The sequence below is a fragment of the Sceloporus occidentalis genome, unplaced genomic scaffold (genome assembly GCF_023333645.1).
Source record: "Sceloporus occidentalis isolate IW3139 unplaced genomic scaffold, rSceOcc1.0.p SCAF_327, whole genome shotgun sequence".
NCBI classification, from domain to species: domain Eukaryota; kingdom Metazoa; phylum Chordata; class Lepidosauria; order Squamata; family Phrynosomatidae; genus Sceloporus; species Sceloporus occidentalis.
Window position 1 is genome coordinate 506,901 of NW_028317307.1, and position 24,930 is coordinate 531,830.

The following is a 24,930-nucleotide window of genomic DNA, read 5'->3' on the forward strand; positions in this document are numbered from 1 at the left end:
GGTACAGGGCGTCCCTTCACAAATATATTTTTATTATATTATAAAATTTTGGCATAAATAAGCATCAAGACGTGAAAATATATAATTTGGGCAATGCCAATTGTTGTACCGTTTTGCATGATTGAAAGGTAAAAAATTTGACCCAGAAAAAGGGCTCCTTCAAAGAGAATCACTTTGGATTTATAAATTCAAAATTCTTTACCCACAGGATCCACGTTGTTACGGGGAGGTGAAGGTAGATGAGCAGTATTCAATCCCATGACGTCTGGCTTCACAGATCGTACAGATGGAACCAGAACGCTGGACCAGGTAGGCTCAGAGTTTGCACAATTTGAGCAAACATCCATGCGATGATCAAGGCTTTTGATGTGCGCCCAACATTTTGTGCCCTATCTCAGCTGGATTCATCAGTGTGGCCCTTTGGTGCTGTAATGATAACATACTGAAACAGGGCCCCTTATGTTAAGATGGAAATCCGCTGAGGTCATGGAAAGGTCTGCAGTTCAAATACAAGGGAGGAGCTGCGTGATGACAACAGACATGCACACATATGACATCTTTCAAGTGCATGCGCAAGGTAACCATTATACCTGTTTTCCGAGGAAGGCCTTATAACAGGCTTTCTGAGAGGGATGGAACAGCCCCAGTCAGTTAAATGTGAAAAAGGGTGGAAGGGGAACAGGGCGGGGAATGGACGTGCCTAAACTCCGCTCCCTCATCTTGGACATGCCCCACAAAGTAGAAATGAGCCACTTATTAGGTTGAGGAGCCAAGGTCCCATCTTAATCCCATAAGACTATTTGTGACAATAAGGGAATGCACTGCCTATGGAGGTGGGGACAACAAGTATTGCGGAGGCTTTCATAAATAAACTGGCTTGGTAGTTATCCAGAAAGGGTATTGAGGAGCACACATAGTAACTTAAAAGCTGTTGATCTAGGGTTGATCTGGCTGTCCATCAAGTCTCAAAATATTTTTTTTATTTATCTTGATCAGTGCAACTATGGACATCTTGGAAAGGGTGGACTTGATGGACTTATATCTCTTTTAACATTACTTAACTTTGATAACAGGAATTTTTGTAGGATCACCTCTATATTATTCCGGCATTGTAATTCAACATTTTCCCCTTATTTTGTATTTCGTTCTCATTACATTTTTCCTCTCTCTTATGATCCCAAATCATCCATTGTTTCTTTCCCTTCCATCCAATGTGACCCTTCTTACATAGCCCAGAGTTTTCTTTTTTCTTTTTTTTATAGTGGCACTTCAGAATTTCAACTTACTAAATGTATGATGCATGATGAAGGTCATGCATAATACATAGGTTAAGGGAGGTGGCTAAAGAAATACCACTGAGTTAATTATGTATTCTGCTTTTTTTGCTGTAAGGATATTTTTATTGAGTGCAAATAAACTCTCATCTTATATGGCTCACAGCATCTATATGCATAGCATCTGAGCCAAACAGCACTTCTTGTGAGTGTGGAAGTAGAACATAAAGGGGCAACAATGAATTATATATTTTAACAAAAAACATTATACCATTGTTTTGTGGTTTTTTTTCCTATGTATGTACATCTATAAAAAGAACCAAAGAAGTGGATCAATATGAATTATATATTGTTTATATCAAAATGTGTTCAAGAGATGGACATGTTTTGTGTTTTGTGTGTTGGGGAAAATAACATTATAAATTATAGTCAGGTATATAATAATTTAAACAGCCATTAGAATTGATATTCCTTTTTAAAAGGCCAATCACTTTATGCAACAGAAGCTCACTGAAATATTATATGCATAAATTGCTTTAGTTATTGAGCTAACGGTTCCTCCCAGTCTACCATTTAAAATTGTTATTTTTAAAATTTTGTTAAACTGCATGGACCTTAAACTTCACAGATGATTTATAAATGTAAATATCTAATTGATGTTATTATGTTTCTTGTTTTGAGACTACCTAATTAATGACACTGAGTCACATCCAAAGAAAAGCAAAATATGCAAGGCAAAATATTGTGTTTAATCTGGTTACAATTAGACAAGGAAGACAATTGAAATGTGTTATGTATCCCTCTGGCAGCCAAAAGGTTAACACAACATCAAGCCATAAACCTCCTACTGTCTCTTACCAGATATGACCCATAGGGGTTTTGCAACATACATTTTACAGAAAGTGTAATAAGTTTACAGGTAGAATGGGTCTTGCCCATTACCTGGTATATAACAATATCAACAAGCTCATTTTCAATGGAATTTTTTTTAAACTTAATTTTCAATCAGTCTGTCTGCAGAGAAAGTAGAGATTAGTACCCAGAATTGAACATAAGACTTTTCAGGTATTATTAGGTAACTACATAACCTACATCAAAATAATTCTGATAGTAGGGGTATCTGATATAAAGTTTATATCAGAAAAATGGAAACTTTAGCTATAATTTAGAAGAATAAAACTGCACCCCAAGAGATGATGTTGCCTTCTGGAGAAGATTCTAATTTTCACCAAACAAGAATTTACAACAGGTTAACTTCTTCCACATATTTTCTTTTTTTTAACCCTTAAATATTGTCCAGTTTAATCACACTTATATTATGCTTAGTCTCCTACCCATCATAGTGGTCTTGCTGTATTAACCTCTACTTTGTCTTCTGGCAGCAAATCCCTGAAACCATCTCTTTCTCTACTTAATCGGTGCTCACATGAGTTGATCTCCATTAGTATGAGTACTCTTTCCAATTCACTTTCTTTTAATTATTTTTCTGGCACTTTGCTCAATTTAGATTCTCTGCACAAAACAGCGTAAGTACATACTGTAACATTCCTTAATCAGTTTACCTTTACCTTGTCAATGTCTCTTTCCACGGAACATTATACAATGACACATTATTAATTATATTCTTATTTTTAATACAATGCTGGTGTTGGTGGTTGTCCAAAGCATTCTACAAAGAGAGTTGTATGGAGCTTTTGTCTCAATAGATATGTAAAGGGCCAATGACCTAAGAAATCAAATCATACACTCATTTCTGATGCACCAGCAAGACAGATAATTAAAGAACTGATTGTTTATGGCATATTGAGCAATATGGCGATTGGTTATTGTCTCAAAGACATAGTGATCTACATAGTATTCTTGGTTTTTTTTATCAGGTATGATGGCAATGAAACCAACATAACTGCTATTAAACTTACAAAAAGACATCTTAAGATTGACCAAAAGCCCCGGCACCTGAACCCCACAGTTCTTGCTTGCCAAGACATACTAATGATGCTATTCTTTGACTGAAATACCGGTAATTTAAATAGTTTTAGCTAGCATCCCCGAAGCAATACTAATCTTACGTATATTTCCAGAAGGGATTACATTAATATGACTTGCTAAACATGATCCAGGTAGCTCTTTGGGTGACCAAGTATAGTTTGCTGATAAGACCCACAGAGAAAGAAAATTAAAAAAGCTGTGATGTGATTACATATGTCATAAACAAAATTAGCTTTATTTTTTATATCTGCTAGTGTGGCCTGCTAAGCAGAAATATGGTTATATGTATTTTTCTCTTCTTTGTAATTGTGTTTTTAAAAGCTTCAAATATATAGAAGAAAAATGTGTGTGTATATGAAAAGAAAGGAAATAAAATTGGTTTGAAATGTGAAAGATAACAATTATAGCTGTCCATTTGAAGGGAACAGAATTCTCCCTCTCTAGTCGCTGTCACTTCTCTCAGCCAACACAGCATCAGTGTCCTCAGTGATTTGCAGAAGAGCATGGGGATCGGGACTTTCTCCTCTCAACAACTCAGCTCCTTCCCCTCCTTCTTCATCACCCTCCCCGCCAACTTCCACCATTTCTGTTGCCTGGACCTCAACTTCACCCTCTCTGATCTTCTTTACATAGAAAGTGAATGGGGGCACCTTGTAGACTGCTGTTTTGGAGCGGGCATAGACAGGGTGGTCAGGTGTGAAGGACTTTTTCAACTTGTCCCTAGAGGTCTTCATCTTCTCCCGCCTTTCGTTTGTCACTATCTTGGTTCCCAGCTTGGTCATTCTCTTCTCTATGTTGTGCCTGGTCTTCTCCAGATTCTGCTTGGTCTTCTCCAGGTTCTCTTTGGTCTTAACTTTGGTCTTTTCCATCTTCTCTTTGGAAAAAGCTTTCTTAATGTCATCAACCCGCCGCATTCCACTCTTTTTTATACGTTCAGCTCTGGACTCCTCAATGATCTCTTCTACTTCCACTTCCTCATCGGATGACAGTTGTATGTGCTCTTCATCTTCTTCTTTGTTTTCTTTTGGTTGTTCTTCTCCTTCTACCTCCTGCTTCTCTGTATCTTTGACAGATTTGCTGATGCTCAATTTGGAAGGCAACTTCACCTCATCCTAGAAAAGGAGATAATAAATAAAAAATAAATAATTAACATGTTATTAATTCCTGTATACAAAGAAAATAACATTGTTTGGGGGGATGTAATTGTGAGAAAGTTTTTGTTGTATTATGTACAAATTAAATCTCTTTTCTTTTAGTGTACATGACACTTTTAGAGAGCAAGAAATGTACATTTTACATTACACAGTATAAACCAAACTGGTAGCCAACAATTATAGATTAAACTATACTGTTATCATAAGTTGCCTAACAATATGTTTATATGCATTTTGGAGTACAAATATGCACTGCTTCTAATGCAATGAACATATATTCACACCTAAAATGCTTGGTTCACAATCTCAAAATGCATTCTGTATACCACAGTTACTCTGTAAAGTATGGGTATATATTGTATACCTGCATGTTGAAAAATGTCTAACTTTGGTATAAGTTTGTGGATGTCCAATCCGTGTAAAAATGCTAACAAATGATTGATGAATGAACACATGATTCTTCCACAATTTGGGTATCTGGGAATACCGAACATACCAACATGGCAGCGGCAAAACGTAGACGAAGACACACAACACGAATAATCTTCGTGTTTGTCTTCATCTTTGTTTACTAATCTCCCTGGTCCCTTCCCCATCTAGCCTACCTTATCTACGCAGCATCACAGGGGTTAACAGGAGTGGAAATGCGTAGGTTTGCCGTCAGGAGTTAAAGGGCCGTGCGAACAACGCCTGCAGGGGCCTCCTCTGGCATCAACCAATTGGTTGATGCGAGAGGAGGCCCCTACCGAATAAAGTCGTTCTTATGAACATTTAACTCCTGACGGCGAACCTACGGATTTCCACTCCCGTTAACCCCTGCGATGCTGCGTAGATAACAGGAGCAGAAATCCGTAGGTTCGCTGTCAGGAGTTATAGACTTTTATCTCTTGGAGCGGAGAGACAGGCCAAGTTCACCGTCAGGAGTTAAAGGGCCGTTTAAGCGACTCTATTGGTCAACCAAACCAGAGGAAGCCCCTGCAGGCGACCAATAGACTCACTCGCATGGTCCTTTAACTCCTGACAGGAGTGGTCTCCCCCGGCCAAGTTGCGGCACCAGGATTTTAAATGTCCATACAAGCGACTCTATTGGCCGCCAGCAGGGGGCTTGTCTGCCATCAACCAACGAAGGCCCCTGCCGGCGACCAATAGAGTTGCTTGTATTGACATTTAAAATCTTGTCGCCAAAGCTACTGCGTACCGTGTTAACCCCGTATTAACCTCTTCTACAAAAAACACAAGCGAATATTCGTGAAATACGAAGATTCTCCCCCCCCCACGAAGATGAACACGAAGTGTTGGCCGGCGCTCAAGTCTAGCAGAGGAACTGTTATGAAGATCTTTGTAGGTGAGACTCAGGATTGTACATTGAACCATAGAGTTTACAGGCAGCCAATGAAAAGATGGGCAGAGTTGAGTGATCTTAGAAGAGTGATGGGTAAGAAATATAAACCTAACAGTAGCATCCATGAGGGATTGTGTGGTGGCAAGATGGGTAGACCAGGAAGACCAACTAAGACTGACTTGCAATTTTGATGATAATGAGTGTGTAGACAATAGCTTTAGTTGCATTGCCCTGCATTGTGTTAGGAAGGGCAAGTATGAGACATGTTTTTAAGATTTAGGCGGCAGTTTTAAATAGATTTTACGTGAGGGTTTAGTGAGAGGTCAACGTCAATGGTGCCAAAGAGACAGTGATTGTGTGGGGTAGGATGGTGGCTGCATCATTGACGGAGACTCTCAGAAATGTTAGTAATGCTTGTAGTCAAGGTGAGAAATTCACTTTTCGAATTTTGGGAATCGTGCAGATATCCTGTTAGAAACAAAGACAAGGCAATTATTGACAAATAGTGAAGGGGAGAGATTAGTGGAAGAAAAGCTAGATCTGAGTGTTATTAAAAAATATAAGTGCCATTTATATTTTATAATATGTTCAACCCATTTAAAGGTTATTGAGGATAAATGCTCCGTCTAGTGGATACTCAAGTTTTAGAATGCAATATAAAATGTTGAGTTGAGAATGGCAGGTTCCGTGCATTAACAAAGCACCCTGAGTTCTCTTCGTCAAATGGCACTTGGCAGCTCAGCAAAGCCCTGATAGGACAGAACTTGCCAATAACTACACATGCAGCTATTGGCTTGTAAGCTGGCAGGTATACTCTGAAGACTCTGTTCATGCACAATCATAATTCTAATTATCTTCAGCGGTCTGAAGATATATACTTTTTTCTGTTCTGTTATAGGACTGAGTCCTGATGTACATTGCCATAATTCTTTACTTACTGGTACAGTGCAATAGAGTGTTTCATATGATATTTATACTTTACAGTACATGATGGTAAGGCACACAATGCTTATGGGTTAACTCTCTTTATGTTATGAAAGTCATCACTGGCACATGGTCTCTTTGTCCATTGGTTTAAACTTTAGACAAGTTTATCCAATTTTCTGCAATGTGCAATTGGCTGCCAAGGAAATATTTTTTCTTCCATCTGAACAGTATTTTCCATTCTCTAACTCCATGCCAAAAAACTCCATAAACACAGAACAGCTTATGCTTGTGTCTTACTCATACACAGCCATTTTTGTCTGATAAACCTTTTCCAAATTCTAGTAAAATATAAAATACAAAAATAGAGGCGCCCACAACCTAAAAAGCATAAAAGGCACAACAATTCAGATTCGGTGTTGTTGCTAGAATAATTATGACCAGTAAGTACACAAAACAAGAATTCAGCGCATGCTCAGTGAATACCATTCAAAATGCATAAATCTGTTCATTTATTACTTTACCCACCACTACGGTGTACTTTGACATGGTGGCGGGCTAAGCAATATATGGCCATGTAGTGTGATGGAATCCCCTATATTTATGCCTTAGATAAATATACACGGTATTTACGGGGCATGCCCTGAATTCTTGTTTTGTTTTGGTTCTAATAAAATAACTTGGTTATGCTAAAAGCTGCGACTGTGCTAGTTTTTCTTTAAGATGTTTGGGATTTCATATTTTATTAAAAGTAGAATCATTTATGGATTATCGTTGGATAAACTGTGACATTGTGTATTGATTATACTTATAATGACTTTTTAAAACTGTTCTTTCATTGCCGGAACCTAATGATTGTTATAAAAATGTATAACATGGCTGCCCAAACCAAAGTGGGTAGACTTTCTTAAAATCATCCAACTGCAACTCAAACACATTAACTCATTAGGAAATATTGCAGCCAAGAGAGATAGACGGAGGAGAGAGTAAAAACAGAATAATGAGCGAATTATGAGAATAATGGTGAGCTAAATATATTTATGAGTGTATCATAGTAATATACAGCCCTAAAAGTCACAATAATGTGCATATATATGCATTAGAATTTAAAATTAGCATGCACTAGAGCATAAGTCTCTCTGAGGCAATGTAAAGGGCACGTGTTACAGCAGGTGCGGTTAGTGTAGTGACTGGGAATATGGGGTGCAGGTTTGATTTATTCAGTTAATGCGAACACCAATTTTTGATTAAGCCACATGCACGTTATGCATTCCAAGGAGAAGACGATGTTAAGTTAGCAGCTGCCCACACTTCATAGAATGCGTACACGGACATACGGCGCTGTACAGCGATTGGAAGGGTGACGTCTGCCTTGCTGGCTGCTTGACAACACATGTAGTACACCCTAGATGACTATGGTTGCTAATCTGAGAAGATACAGTGTTTTTTTTCTATGCTACGTAACACAAACACATCATTAATGAGACACTCCAGTTATCATGTGACCTTTAAAGCATATGATAGCTGAGAAGTAACTTTAAATGTGTTGTCCACTAATCAATAAATGGGAGGATGCTTCATTTACCCCTTTCCCCCATCCCATTAAATTTTCCATGCTGAACTGATCTCCTGAAGTGTGGTTTACTCACCTCTCCCCATGCGTGCATGCATGGAAAATGCTTCCACTGATTTCTATAGCAGCCAATCAGTAGAAAGTATCTTCAGACCAAGTAGGTGGCAGGGAGCTGCAGCTTCTCCCTAAGGTGTTATTTTGTTTAACCTTTTTATAGAATACATATTAAAGTACTCAAAGTACTCATAAATATGTTACTTGTGTGTCTGTGTACATATATTATTGTTTGCGTTAGTGTGCATGGTAGTATGTTACTGTATGTGTATATGTTACTGTGTGTGTATATGTTACTGTGTGTGTGTATATGTTACTGTGTGTGTATAAATATGTTTCTCTGTGTGTATATGTTACTGTGTGTGTGTATATGCTACTGTGTGTGTGTGTATATGTTACTGTGTGTGTATGTGTTACTGTGTGTGTGTATATGTTTCTCTGTGTGTATATGTTACTGTGTGTGTGTATATGTTACTGTGTGTGTATGTGTTACTGTGTGTGTATATGCTACTGTGTGTGTGTATATGCTACTGTGTGTGTATATGTTACTGTGTGTGTGTATATGTTACTGTGTGTGTGTATGTTACTGTGTGTGTATAAATATGTTTCTCTGTGTGTGTATATGTTACTGTGTGTGTGTATGTTACTGTGTGTGTATGTGTTACTGTGTGTGTATATGTTTCTCTGTGTGTATATGTTACTGTGTGTGTATAAATATGTTTCTATGTGTGTGTATATGTTACTGTGTGTGTGTGTATGTTAATGTGTGTGTGTATGTTACTGTGTGTGTATATGTTACTGTGTGTGTGTGTATGTTAATGTGTGTGTGTATGTTACTGTGTGTGTATATGTTACTGTGTGTATAAATATGTTTCTCTGTGTGTATATGTTACTGTGTGTGTATATATGTTACTGCGTGTGTATATGTTACTGTGTGTGTATAAATATGTTTCTGTGTGTGTATATGTTACTGTGTGTGTATATATGTTACTGTGTGTGTATATGTTACTGTGTGTGTATGTGTTACTGTGTGTGTATATGTTACTGTGTGTATATGTTACTGTGTGTGTGTATGTTACTGTGTGTGTGTATATGTTTGTTTCTCTGTGTGTATATGTTACTGTGTGTATAAATATGTTTCTCTGTGTGTGTATATGTTTCTCTGTGTGTATATGTTACTGTGTGTGTGTATATGTTACTGTGTGTGTATAAATATGTTTCTCTGTGTGTATATGTTACTGTGTGTGTATAAATATGTTTCTCTGTGTGTATATGTTACTGTGTGTGTGTATATGTTACTGTGTGTGTATAAATATGTTTCTCTGTGTGTATATGTTACTGTGTGTGTGTGTGTATATGTTTCTCTGTGTGTATATGTTACTGTGTGTGTGTATATGTTACTGTGTGTGTATAAATATGTTTCTCTGTGTGTATATGTTACTGTGTGTATAAATATGTTTCTCTGTGTGTGTATATGTTACTGTGTGTGTGTGTATATGTTTCTCTGTGTGTATATGTTACTGTGTGTGTGTATATGTTACTGTGTGTGTATAAATATGTTTCTCTGTGTGTGTATATGTTTCTCTGTGTGTATATGTTACTGTGTGTGTGTATATGTTACTGTGTGTGTATAAATATGTTTCTCTGTGTGTATATGTTACTGTGTGTGTGTATATGTTACTGTGTGTGTATAAATATGTTTCTCTGTGTGTATATGTTACTGTGTGTATAAATATGTTTCTCTGTGTGTGTATATGTTACTGTGTGTGTGTGTGTATATGTTTCTCTGTGTGTATATGTTACTGTGTGTGTGTATGTTACTGTGTGTGTATAAATATGTTTCTCTGTGTGTATATGTTACTGTGTGTATAAATATGTTTCTCTGTGTGTATATGTTACTGTGTGTATAAATATGTTTCTCTGTGTGTGTATATGTTACTGTGTGTGTGTATATGTTACTGTGTGTGTATATGTTACTGTGTGTGTGTGTATATGTTACTGTGTGTGTATATGTTACTGTGTGTGTATATGTTACTGTGTGTGTATATGTCACTGTGTGTGTGTGTATGTGTTACTGTGTGTGTATATGTTACTGTGTGTGTATGTTACTGTGTGTGTGGGAGGTGCTTTTGAGCCCACACCACTGATAACTGAGGAATGGAGGAATGAAAGATCAGGTTAACCCTCAAGTTTCTATTTAAACCCTGGATTTAGTTACTTCACTTATTCACTTCTGCAAAATGTAGTATACTCTGCTGCCATGGCAACATCCAAACTGTTTGGTGAGAATAGACTTATGGGAGGTGGATCAAGGACCCTTCTCTATCTCAGCTGTTTGCACCAGTCACATAGAACTGAAATGGCCGATGAGACTGAGATGTACTGAGATGTACTGAGATGTACACCCTGACAAACCTTCTGTTGTCGTATCACAGGTCTAGCGGCAGAGTTTGTATCTGATGTTTACAATACATGCATTTTACTGCAGAGTTTGTAAAAATGGCAGCTGGTGAATGGGAGGCTGAATTTACTGCCAGCCTCTCAGCATTTCAAGTGGCGTAAATAACGACAAGCAGTGCTATTTGTGGACATGCTGTGTTATTCCCAGGCCCTGTCCTGGCTCTCATCCATAACCATTTTAAGCTCACCCAGCTATGTATTTTCTATGCATTCTTGGTTCACACGGCAGCCCCCAGGTCAAAAATAGAAAGGGGCCCCAAAATGCCATCAGAAACACATGAAAGATATATGTTAAATGTGCTCTTTTATGAATATATGTGTGTTTCTAATGTGTGATTGTATCTATATATACAGAAGCTTTGAACTTGCTTATTTCTGTGTCTTTTTTTTTTAGTTAGCGTTTGTCAGCATTTATGTCTCATTTCTCTGTATATGCGAATCAATGACTTTGTCTGTCCCCTGAGAATTTGGATGATCACAGGAATTTTAAGGCATATTTTATTTCTCACGGTGTGTTAACTGATATTTGGTTTCCTAGCATTGGGACAAAAATATATTTGCTCTTGTGGCGCAGTTCTAATTAGTACATAGCAGAAGATAACAGTTCTTTCTATTATTACGCTCACGAGCCCCTGGTAGACATCCGCAGCCAGTTCCACAGCACGCTGTACGGAGTAGTCTGCATCCCCAGCCTCAAGTACCACAGGCGCTGAGTTCAGACTGAGGCTGGGTTGCAGTATAGGCCACATCCCTGGCCTCAAGTGAGTTGCACACCGGATCTAGCAGCGTGATTGAGCTGCAGTTGGAGGATGGCGTGTCCTGTCGCCCTATGGCGTGTCCTCATTGATGGGATTCTGGGAATGCTGCAGAAAGGGTGTTCCTGACCTGTAGAGGGGGTGTCCTGATGCTGGTGGGAGGAGCCTTGAACCTACTTCCCTACATAAACTCTGCTCATCGTTCATTCCATGCTTGATTGTTGCCAAGCTGTTGTGGCTGTCTCCGTACAGTCACCATTTCCCTTGTATTACCTGCTGCAGCTCACTGACCCTACTTGACCTTATTTGACCTTCCAGCTTTTTACCTTTGGCTTGCTTCCTGGACTATACCATCTGTATGCTGCCCTGTGACCTTAGTTTTGTAACCTGTTGTGCACCATTTGCCACCTGCCTTGACCCTGTGGACTGTGTATTGACTTTTGTCCTGGCTTTGTGGACTGCCTACCTCTGGGAGACTGCACCTCCTGCTTTACGCTCCCAGCCCATCATATGCATAATGAAAGGCCAACTTATGGAGTCTCCTGAAATGTTTTAACTTACCTAGAGAAACTTATACATTTGTGTTACTAATATTTCCAGAATAGAAGCAAATACAATATCCCTAGAACAAGGGAAATATGGCATCTGTGATTTAACTACTGGAGGTATTTGTCAATATATGACAAATTGGCAGCTTGTAGTCCAGTGTGTTTTTTTCTTTTATCTACAGTTTCCCGTAACAACCAGAACATGAAATCTGCTTTTGCAATTAGTATCTAAGCAGAATATAATGGAACAATGGGCAGAGCCGTCATGGAGAGGGCATCAGGCATTAAACAATGAGTGTGAACTGTGGACGGAAACAAGAGGTTTCCACAAGCTAATTACTGACCCGGCATTTAGGAATAAAGACATTAACCCTTCAACAAACAGTGTTGGGATGGATTTCTCACCAGTCATTATAGACATGTTCCCAAACTGCTGCAGATTTCAGAGAGCTTTGTGGCAGTAGTCATGTTAAAACTTTAATTTTACTGGGTTAATTAGCATTTCTGGATTCTGTTGATCAGAAATATTGCTTCTTGTAGGGTCTGACAAAAATGTGTATTCTAGGTCAGGAGAGTGAAGAGCTGCACATATCATGACTGCTGTGGTATTTAAATCCTGAGAATGTCAGAATTCCATCACTGATGAAAGGTCCATGAGATTCAGGGTACAGATGATGCACAAGGATTTCAGGCCTGACCACAGCTAATAGCCAACAATCCTATGTAAATGGAGCCACAAGATCTACAAAGTCTATTGCAACTACCCATTAAAATTGCTACGGTCCTTCAGCATCTAGTATGATCTAGTATAGTTTGACACTTTTGTGTTTGTCATTTCCACTACCAATAAAAACTTTGACATGTCTCCACTAAAGCACCTTACCCCAAGGGAAATTTTACAGTGATTTTAGGATCTACAAGAATTATTTGTTACTAGTTATGTTCCTGATCTACATGTAATTCAAGGAGAAATCTGATTGCGTCTTGGAGTCAAGAAATATTTTTTTCCCCCTGATGGCAGATTTCGAAGTAGCTTAATTAGGTTTTTTTTTTGCCTTCTTTTAGATCAAGAATAGGAAGGTTAGGTAGAAGAGTTGAACTTGATGGACTTAGGTCTTTTTGTCAACCTTATGAACTATGTTAATGAGACAACTAGAGGAAACATGGGAAAAATCAAAGATGGTAGACAAAATGCTAAAATCTTAGGTTTAATGAGCATAAAAATAAGCTCTTACTCTTTGAGAAAAGAAAATGACCATGTGGCAGATAATGTACACCACGTTTTCCTGGACCAACAGCTAATTGCTCTGTATCCAATTGAATGTGCGTATGTTTAGTGGAACTGGCCTGCTCTAAAACCAGATGGAGAAGATAGTGTTCTTCTTACTAAAATAATACTTCTGCTTAGGAATCCACAGGGCATGCCATTACCATCCAAAAACAACTTCTTTTAAGGCATAATGCCTGGTGGTGTCATGCTTAAAATAATCTACCCTTCAAGCTGATAATGAATGCTAAAGTAATATTATTAATGTATGTACTGCTAGCTGCGTGGGCTGCATGCAGGGTTGGTAAATCAAGTAGTAGAGATATCACAATCATTCATATGCATTGGTATTTCACTGCTTATAAGACTTATTTTCACATTGTACAGTACATATATATATATGTATATATAACGGGTCTGTGTTGATATGGAATTACAATCAAAAGCTTTTACTGAACTATATATGTCTGGCTAAACATCATGGGAGAAACAGTTCGGTGACAGCTGGCAATTTGCCATTTCGCCAGCAACCTTAAATTGAAGGAATGTAAATTAAAGCTGCAACTCTAAGAAAGCAACCAGTTTTAGCCAACGATTAATTTTACTTCTTAAAAAACACTAAAATCTGGGGGGGGGGGGGTTAGCTAGCTTTACAAACAAAGAAAATATTCATTCTAAACATTTAAATAGTATTGCATTAACATGAATAAAAACAATCATTGAAGTGTGCTAATTACAGATCAATCTAATCTATACAACCATCCAAACACACTGTGCTACAACAGGCGTACACTACAGTTTTGTTACCCAGGTTATTCACTGCTCTTTCTCACTGAGTCACTGGATTAATCCCACTTTTTCTTTCCACGGTGACCGTTACCATAACAAATTCAAAAACAGCATTCTGGAAATATAAACTCTTACGTCTGCAAGAGACACAAAGCTAGTATGGATTGTACAATTATTATACAGCATAATAGCCAGGATGTCTTCAGGGAAACAGTTCTTTTATATTTTTGTATATTTATTAAGATATATCTTCCCATTATTTAAATTACAGGATTAGCTCATTAGACCACTATTACAGTACTTCCCTTATAGTGGTATATGAGACGGATATTTCCTTACGTTTTTAAAGAAAAAGTATAAAATGCCTTAAGCTAACATAAGTTGAAATCAGGTCCTAGTTTTACTCTAGGGAAGAGTGTTTATAAGAATGGGTATTTTAGAGGCAGTTTGTATCATCAGAACAGGGACGTTGTCATTCCAACACCATCATTTTACAGTGTATTATGTCACAGGCAATGCTAGTTATGTGCTATGCCCTTCAAAATGTCTGAAGTATTTTCTAGTTGGGGTCTTTACCAGGCTGATGTTACACCAGTAATCTCTCCAGTTTTAACACTAATTCTTAGATGTTTCATGAATTAAAGCTATGTCCAAGCAATCCGTACAGTGGAAGTTGTATAAAGGTTTTATATATAAAGTCATCATACGATGGTTGATATACATGAAATATCAACTGTTCCGAGCAGCCATGGAAAATCTGAGTCTTAGTACAAAGGTTAACTCATCGTAGGCAAATCTGTGTATAATTTAGGAGCACCATAGGAAATTGTAGGAGCAAACCTTCTTTTATTAGTCATGAAGGGATCAATATATATGCATAAATGTAAGAAAACACAAAAAGTTAGGTGCCGGTAATAAACGTTTAGATGGTATGGATTTTTTTACCCTAGCTAGGGGTGCCCTGAGGACAGCTGGAAGGCTAGGATCTAGCCACTGGTTATCTGTGACAGATACAGAATCACGAACAGGCAGAAGTACACAAGGCTTGGACAGGAGGGCTCAGCTTTGAGAGAGCTGCTAATGCTTGATTCCTGTAGGCACGAAGAATGCAGGGATCCTGCATGTCTGGGACGTGAATCACAAAAGCTAAATATGGGTTGCAGCTCCTGCCAAGAGAATAGTGTCTGCTTACGGTCTACACCAGGAGATGAAAAGAGGCAGGAGAAGAAATTAAAGCTGGGAATAATTCTGCAGAGAGAAGCCCCAAAAATAAGTAAAAGGGTTACTTTTATCAGGGATTTTGATGCATAGTTATGGGAATATTTTTGGTCAGTGGCGGAACACAATAATTCAAGTTGTATTTGGATCAATGTGTTCCGTATTTCTTCCCAAGAAAGCATAGGTATAAAGATTTTCTCCCTTTTTGTTTAGTCTGATAAACTTTCTTTAATTGCCTCAGGGTCAGCTATATCTTCAATTAGCTAGCACTGTCTGCCCTCATCTTAGCTCCCATTTAGAGGAATAATGTGATATTTTTGGACCAGCACACATGTGCAGTTCAAAGATATGCCCTTTAAAACCTCATGAGATGAGTTGATCAGTGGATGCTGGGAACAGAGAGAACGCTGAACCACAGGTAGATCAATGATTCCCACTATAGAGGATACAGGAACAGCCGGGTTATATAACAACGATATAGACAACTTTTTATGTGCTAGTCCAGGCCTGTCCATCTAGGGTGAAGTTCATTTATAATTCACAACTCATCCTAATGCTCAAGAAGAGTATTTGAGTCACATATTTTTGCATATATATGTAATTTGTAATTTGTAATATGTAATAATAGACTTAGATATCATCACCGCTAATTACATAGTTACAAGCACTTCTCATATTGCACGGATATAAAAAGTCAGAAAAATCTTCTGGCACAGACAGAGGAGGCACAAGCATTATGTGAACCCATCTTCCCACACACACACGGAGCAGAAAACACCACCTCTCACTTCCCTACCCATGGACAGACAGTCACTCCTTGCCCAAGAAAAATTCCTTTAAGCCCACGCCTCCCACACACTGGCCCTTAAGTGTATCTAATTCTACTAACCTCATCAGATCATGGGCACAAACAGTATATTTCACTTATTTCTTAAAATGCACCAGTAACCTAAAAAACATAAATTTCTAGAAAAAAAACAAAACATACACCTTTTTTCTTGCATGTTTCTTGCATTCATGGCAGATTGCTGAGAGACACTTTAGTTAACTTATCAAGATTATTCTCAGAGGAGCTCTGCTCTTCCCCCTACCCTGTGTAAGGTAGAAATAATAAACTATCTGCTCATTGCCTTCTGCTCCAAGGGCGGCAGGGGGTAATTGCCCTATGGGCTGTTCAGATTTAAACATTTTGGGCCACATGTTTGCAATTCCACATGTCTCCACCAGGGTGTCCAGCGCATCAATGGTTTAAGACAGCATTTACATAATGGCTGAATTGGCTTTTGTGCATCCACTGTAAATATGTTTTGGATATGACTCAGTAGCATATGTTTGTCTGACTTGAGTTGCTTTTTTACTTGGTCACTTGACTGGATTGGCCTTGCAGGCCAAATGTAGCCTCCCTGCTCTTTCTCCTAGTCTGTGATGGATTGAGAGACAATATTTAGCCAGGCAGGGGGCTGCCCAGTACCCCTGCCCCTGTGCAAGTTCATAATGTACATTTCCCACACAAGAAAATAATTGTTGCTTTGAGTAAACAAACAAAACCTCTTCTGTACAACACACTTCTAACTACAGGAAGGAAAGCATTTGCTAAATTTACAAAGATCAATCGACTTATCTGAATTGTGAGTGGACAAAGCTCGTTAGATTGTTATTTTAACTAATTTGGATTCCTAATTAAATAGAATGTAAACGGTTAAGATAACCTGGACCGTCCTTTAAATGAAGCAAATAAATAAGCAAATAAATTATAAGCAAATAAATAAAAGTAAAATAATTGGCACAGGATGAAAACATGGAATTGCGCTAACAGATATGTAGTAGAAATACATTTCGTATTTAGATCTCAACATGCATACATAGGGGCCTGGGCTGCATTTGCAGGAGGCAGAGCACTTGACCTTTGATATGTTCTGTAAATGCCATTGCTGTTATATTTTTAATACGTCCATTAAAATACGTCAGGAGGAATGTCCATTAGTTACTAGAGGAATGATATTTCAAGATTGGTGTGGTTTAAGAAATGAACACATATTCTTAACATTTCCCATGTATAAAATGTTTGCAATCTCTCTTCTTTTTATATACCTTGTGTGGAAATAAATGAATATGCGTTGTAAAGAAAAATGGTGGGGAAAAATAAATGAAAGAAACCCTAGAGACTTGCTGATCCCATTTGCAGCTTTCCTGAATTGAATGAATCATGCTGGACACTGTTGCTAGAAAAACAGTCTAAAAATGGAAATGTATTCCTGGTGTTTGCTGCTGGAACAAGCCCTAAAAACAATACTCTATTATAAACTTAACAAAGATTAACAATTGAAGTATCAAGATATTCCTGCAGGCAATTTATTTGGGACATTTTGCACAAATAGTTCTTAGTTTTGGATCATAAGAGATATTTTATTCCTGCCTTTTTCTCTTTTCTCTTGTATGTGTGTTTTTGTATTTTTAATACTGTTAATTACAGTCCATGTTAGAGGGAACACAAACACACTTTCACATAGTTTACAATCTACTTTGTAAAAAAGTATATACTGACAAAATATTTTTTTTTAGCAATTTTCTTTATAAAAGTATAACCTGTAACAAAATTTGAAGTCATATCAGACTGGGCATGATAAGGTGGGCCCGACACTTTAAGGCCAACGGCCGTCTGATGACTTAAGCGCAGCTAATAGCAGTATACGAGCAAGCATACTCTACGTATTTATGCTCATGGAACGTGCAGCCATTTGCTCGGCGTATCTCATACCCATAGAGATATCTCTTAAGTGAGAACAAGTAAACACACCAGGCTAAGGAAAAAAGGTACAGCAAGGCTCTTCCCTCTCGCCCCATTTCCTCTCATTAGATGACTAGCACAGAAAACCAAAAAGAAAAGGGCCAGGGCGGCAATGGGGACTGAAAAATTCTTAGCAATCGTATCCCTCTGCTGCAGTTATGCTACATCATATATCATTACAAATGCCATCCAGTACTAATCTTTTCTGTATTATTTCTATTTACTGTATAAATAATAATAGTGGTTTAATGTATAGGTATTCTAACGGATGTGAAGGAGATAGACACATGCGCTGCTTAATTCATGCCTTCAGGGAAAAGTTAGTGTTTAGGAACTGGTGAGAATATACTCAGTGTCAATCATAATATATCCTACAGGATAACAAACTGAAACTGGAAGGTGTATTAAAATGATTCATTGTCTGTCTCATAAGGTCTGCAGAAAGCACAGACTTTAACACAATGAACCACATATAAACAGGCTAAACAGACACGTGCATTTTACATAATAATATTTTACTTCATAGAACATGGATGACTGGATCCGCTGCAAGATAAGTATTCTCTCTCTCTCTCTCTCTCTATATATATATATATATGAAAAAGTATTTTCTTCTATTTTTCTTTACTTGTCACATTTAAATGTTGTAATGATCGTTTCATTTATTGAAGGTAAAGATTTAATCAGAACCTATATCACCCATGTGAAAAAGTAACTGCTCCCCTAAAAATAGTAGCTGGTTGTGCCACTCTTGGCGGCAAAAACTGCAATCAAATGTTTGCAATAACTGGTAAAGCATCTTTTACGAGGGGCGTTCAAAAAGTTTCTGCACTTTTTAAATAAAAAAAAACCATATATATATGTAAAAGTCAGCCACATTGGAGGGTTTTCGAACATGAACTGCCTTTTTAATGTCATGCCACAGCATCTCAAATTCAAGTCAGGGCTTTGGCTAGGCCATTTGAAAACCTTCATTTTGTTTCTTTTGAGACATTCAGCTTGTGTGCTTTGGATCATTTTCCTGCTGCATAACCCAACTGAGCTTGAGGTCACAAACTGATGGCCGGACATTCTCCTTCAAGATTTTCTAAAAGTTGCCCAGGCCCTGAACAGAAAAGCAGCCCCAGACCATCACACTACCACCACCATGTTTGACTGTTGGTATGATGTCCTTTTTGTGAAATGTTATGTTAGCTTTACACCAGATGTAACGGGACCAATGTCTTCATAAAGTATCACTTTTGACTCATCAGTCCACAGAATATTATCCAAAGGGTCATCAAGATGTTTTTTGTCAAATGTGAGATGACCCTTTGTGTTCTTTTTGGTCTGCAGTGGATTTTGCCTTGCAACTCTCCCATGGATGTAATTTTGGCACAATCTCTTTCTTATAGTGGAATCTCAACTGAGGCAGGGGAGGTCTGCAGCAGTTCTTTACATGTTAGTCAGGATTCTTTTGTAAGCTCCTGGGTGCATCATCAATGTGCATTTTGGAGGAATTTTTGTAGGCCGGCCACTCCTGGGAAAATTCACCACTGTTCCAAGTTTTTTCCATTTGTAGATAATGGCTCCCCCTACTCTTCCCTAGAATCCTAGAGCCTTAGATACGGCTTTGAAACACTTTTCATAGTGATGTCAATTACTTTGTTTCTCATCTGTTCTTGAATTTCTTTACATTGTGTGCTGCTTTTTGAGACCTTTTAACCTACTTTGCTAGATAAATTCTGTTTTTTATTGATGGTTAGATTCAACAGGACTGGCAGTAGTCATGCCTGGGTGTGTCTAGTGAAATTAAACTAATTATCAATTAAATACAATTTAAATGGGCCTGGTTGGGTTGGATAGTTTTTTCCTTGTATACATTAAATAATCAGTTAAGAACTGCATTTTGTGTTTACTCGGGTTATCTTTGTCTAATAGTAAAGTAGTTTGGAGTAGCCGTTTTAGTCCAGTGATGCAGAACAACAGAATTCTGTGATATATTTTTATTGGACAGTATTTTGTAATGACAAGCGTTGGGGAGTGCTCCCTTTATCAAGTCAAAAGCTTTTCTGGAAGACACCTGAAAGTTAGTAATTCAAATTACTATTACAAGTAAGTATTACAAGATTCTGCAACATTATGTTATTCTGCATTATTATGTTGTTATTATTACTTGATTATCTGAAACATTTAAGTGTGACAAATATGCTATGCAAAATAACAAGAAATCTGGAAGGGGAAATGCTTTTCTCAGAGCACTGTGTATATATTTATATATATATATATAATTGCTGGCCAAATTGATTAAAACATTCTGTATATAAAGGTTATGCTGATCTGGGACTGGTAGGAGTTCCATGTCCTGTTTTATATGGCTGCTTGTGAGCCGCACCCGCATGTACTCTCACTCGAACTGTGTGCACAGCATTTTGTAACATGTATGCCCACTTCACCCCATAGATGTCTTTGTGTTTCTGTCTCAATGCTGTAAGTAAGAGGTGAATTTAATCTTTCAATTAACTGGTCACTGATACGTTTGCTGGTCAATGTATAGAGGAAAAGTTACCCACTCAAAATGACAGCCACTTTCTTGGCTGAGAAGTAAAAGTACAAATGTGGCAGGAATAAATGCATAAGTGGTTTAATCTACGCTAGGAAATCCCAATGTACAAATATATTAGCAATATATTTAAGGATATCTCAGAAATAATAACTACCGCATGGACAGAACAGATATCAAGAAGATACTTTTTAATGTTAGATAGCAACAATTTCAGTTTAGGTATTCGGTACAGTAAGGGTGGTAACTCTCTGGAATGTTTGTTGAGTTGGTGACTGCTGGTACTGTGGATCTTTTACAAGAGTGGATTCCCTTTCGTGCATGGGGTAACCCAGATTGCCTAGAACTAAAGCTTTAATGAGCCATGGTCAGCATATGAATGGCAAAGCACCATAACATCTGTAGCAACCGATGATCTGCCAGCTTACCCTGATTTAACATGAAGAACAATGGATCATTCTGTAAGCACTAGTTATTGAAACCACCAGAAGGTTTAAATCTTGTAGAGCCCCTAAAAAGGCATTCCTTGTGTTCTCCACCTTTCATCAAAGCGATGATTCATTGTTAAAGTATTACTACACCATCTGGTGTTAGTGTTTCAAACTATTAACGATTCCAGTACAACAAATGAGTGATAACAAACCACATCAGATTCTGTTGTTTTCTAAATATAAGTAACAAAAATGTTATCCTATAGAATTGTCTCCAGCTATTCAAACCTGAAAATCAATTCTCAACGGGAAGTTGCAAAGAGACACAACACTGGTCAGCTCCACTGACTGTCAATGCATAGAATTAAATAATATGTATTATGTATATTTTCAAATAATGTTATAAAATGCATATGATTTTTTTCTACAACTACCATACAAACAACTGGCTGTGTCCTGATCTAGTAACTGAAAAAAACCCCATAATGGAACAGCGATCATGATCTGGTAATTGGTGTTAACAAAGTTGGTTCCTTAGAACAGATATTTCTGGCAAAGTACACCATTCCACACCCTTTAACCAAGTCACCGCTGAATGCTCATATAGCAAATGGAACGCTATTACATTTATCACACTGAAGTGGTTTTTCAAAGAATTTTGAAAAAATTTAATTTTCCAAATAGAAAAAACATTTTATCAAGGAATACAAACATGTCTAAAACATAAATATGTGAGGTTTAATATATTTTCTAATGTGCCCCATCTTCAAAGTCTAATTTGTCAGGTTATAAGAAAGAATTCAGTCAAAAATAGAAGAAATATGAAATGTACAATAAGTAATACAAAAGAATATAGGATCAGCCTGCCTGTTATTTTCCTATACATGTCATGTACAAATTCATCTACTTCATTGAAGTAAATTGATCTTCAATAAGAATACATTGTAAGACTGATGTAAGCAGTTAGATAAACTAAGTATATAAGTTACTACAATGAACACATTGCAAATTCAGTGTTTGGTTCATGACTTATACATTTAAAAGACCCAACTTGAGAAGAAAATACACAAGTAAAGATACAAATGAAAATTATGATATTTCTATTGGATGTGATAAACCCAAAGCTGACCAACATTTCGAAAAACCACATACCACTACATCTCACCTGGTAGATCATGACTTTGAAGTTCTTGCGTCTCAAGAGTTCAGACTCGTTTACTTCCAGCTTTTTTATCTGTCCTGCCTGTCTCTCAAGGTTCTGCCTCACTGTCTTGACGTTGACGCTAACCTTTCTCACTTTCTCGAGCAGTTTGCTGGCCGTGTTGCTGGTGGTCGCATGGGACTTGGCCAGCTTGGTAAGCTCTCCTTGGATGCTGCCCACTACATTTTCCATCTCTTGCTGCCGTTCTTCCAGCTGGGTTTGGGTTAGTTGAATCTGGTCCACTGCACCTATGATCTTATCCAACAGGCTTAACACCAGGACACCATTTATTTGGTCTGCTTTGATGGGCTCTGTCTCTGCTGGCTCCTCTGGAGGAGTCTCAATGGTGGTGGGCTGCTCAATTATCTGCAAAGTTGTATCCTCCATGTCGACTGTTGCTTTATGGGTTGAAGTTCTAACTATGTTCAAGCTGGGAAGAAAGCAGAAGGGAAAAACAAGCGGTGAGAGATCCAGAGACTTTGATAATGCTGGTAACCGGGACGCTGGCCGGAAATAGCAAGCATGGGATGGGTATGTGTGTGTGTGTGTATCTGTGAGCTTCTATGCAGAATAGCAGTGCTCTGCATAACTGTACGGGTAGGACCTGGGAGGAGGGGGGTAACTATGTTCCATACTTTCATGTCATTGGCTAACTCCACCCATAGTATATTGGAGAAGCTGGCTGCTGACCCAACCTCTCCCTTTCTGAAATGATTAAAATAGTTATAAGGGGGGTGACTCGTCTCCTTGCATGCAAGCACAGGCAGTGGAATGTACCAGCAGAGGGAGAGATGAGAAAAGTCAGGCTGATCATATTATGGGTATCCCTAACACATTAACCTCTTAACTGACAGCAAGCGTTACAACCTTAATGCAAGCTGTAAAAAAACATTAACCCCTGCCATGATCCTCAGCAATTGTTGGTTGAAGTGTTTACTGACACCAAAGCATCAAAGCTATTAAACGACAAATTGAAAATACAGAATTTGTCATCTTACATAAGAAATTAGTTAATGTTTTGAATCAGTATTGGTCCGACACAATACTGCGATTTCAATCCCCTTGTATATTGTTACAATTTTTCTCTACCAAGGGCACATATATGAAATTCTGGGAAGTGTTACCTTAAGGCAATAGCAGTTAGTATAAAGAGTTGTCTTTCAGAAGAGGCAGTAAAGTGCTTATGTTCAAGAGAAGCTGCAGTTGCTTGAAATTAAAAAGACAATGTTATCTTAAAGGATGCCATGAATCACACAGGATTTAGGTCAGGAAGGAAAAGCACACAGTGCCCGAATATACAACTCTAAAAGCCGATTATTCAAATTACACAAATAACAAAGACTACAGGTAGAATTGTTTATGTATGCTAACATGTATAAGAAATATTTACAATATTTACAAAAGGACTGTTTTGGGCTACTATACATAACCATGATGTAATGTTTTGAAATAAAATAAAATAGTTACACTTTAAGAGCAAAACATCTACTTACCTTCCTCTTATCCTAAGAGAAACTCAAATGAATTTTTTCATACAAAAGTTCAGTATGTGGCAGGTGGGTGGGCTCAGCTGAAAGGAGAATGGAAAACTCTGCTTATTATGGCAAATGGAAAAGTGCTTGGAATCATTAACAGTCAGATGTTTCCCCTGCATGAACACTCCCTGGCCCTGTCAGGGAATTCCGTACAGATTGTTGTAGTCACAGGGCACTGCGGAGTTTAAGGCAAGATTAACCATCAGCTGGTAGAAAATGAGCTTAGTTAGGAGAACAAACTTTTACATTATGTTGTGTGTTTTGACAGACAAGCTAATTCTACTTGGTTGCTGAGTTTCTGCACAAAGCATAGGGCCTTAGATGAGACATACATGAGGTCTATAGGTAAACCTTGTCTTGTGACATAACACACATGGTTAGAATAATTAATGCATCTACATGATTATTATTATGTTTATTGGACAGAAGACACCTCTTCTTCTGTACCACTATGTCTTAATATGGATTCATCTTGTGAATGGGACTTCCATGGCCTGATGATTCTCCCCACTGCAGCTCGAAGTAGGTAATAATTGGCAGGAAAGCACTCCCCTTGAAATCAAATCCGCCCACTGGGTCCCTTGCAAAATTTGCCAAGCAAGTGCGGAAGCTGACTTGCAGAATCCCTCCATACATTTTCAAGGGGGGTGCCGTGTAAATTGATGGCTGGAGTGTCCCTTTAACTATGCCTGAAGGAGGGATGTTAGTGTCCTGAAAGTTTGTGTTTACTATTCTATAATGTTAACCATTAAATTGGCCCAATATTCAAGGCTTGAATTGGCACCATTGGTCAGGATGTTAAGAGTATAGACCGTGCCTGTTTGTTAATAATTGCAATGTCCTCTTGTATCAGACAGACATGTCTGGCCCAGAAAATGCTGCCACATGGCTGGCTCATCCATCCCTAGCCATGGGAAGAAACATAATAAGGCATAATAAGGGCACAATGTACTCTCTCCTCCTCATCATTTTCAAAAGATTGTTTCCAAATATACCCATTGTTCATTCAAACCTACATGCTACATTCTTCATCTCAGAAAATAAACAGATCCAGACACTCTGTACACATTACAAGGCCATTATTGA

General features: G+C 37.9%; 1 protein-coding gene across 1 annotated transcript; it reads right to left on the bottom strand.

Annotated features, from left to right (window-relative positions):
• Positions 1 to 3,703: 3,703 nt before the first annotated feature.
• On the bottom strand, positions 3,704 to 22,696 carry LOC149274538 (caveolae-associated protein 1-like). Its single transcript, XM_089505390.1, has 2 exons — positions 22,274 to 22,696; positions 3,704 to 4,375 (listed from the first exon to the last, which is right to left on the bottom strand). Exons 1-2 carry the CDS (start codon positions 22,694 to 22,696, stop codon positions 3,704 to 3,706), a joined length of 1,095 nt encoding a protein of 364 aa, XP_089361516.1.
• Between the last annotated feature and the right edge of the window lie 2,234 nt (positions 22,697 to 24,930).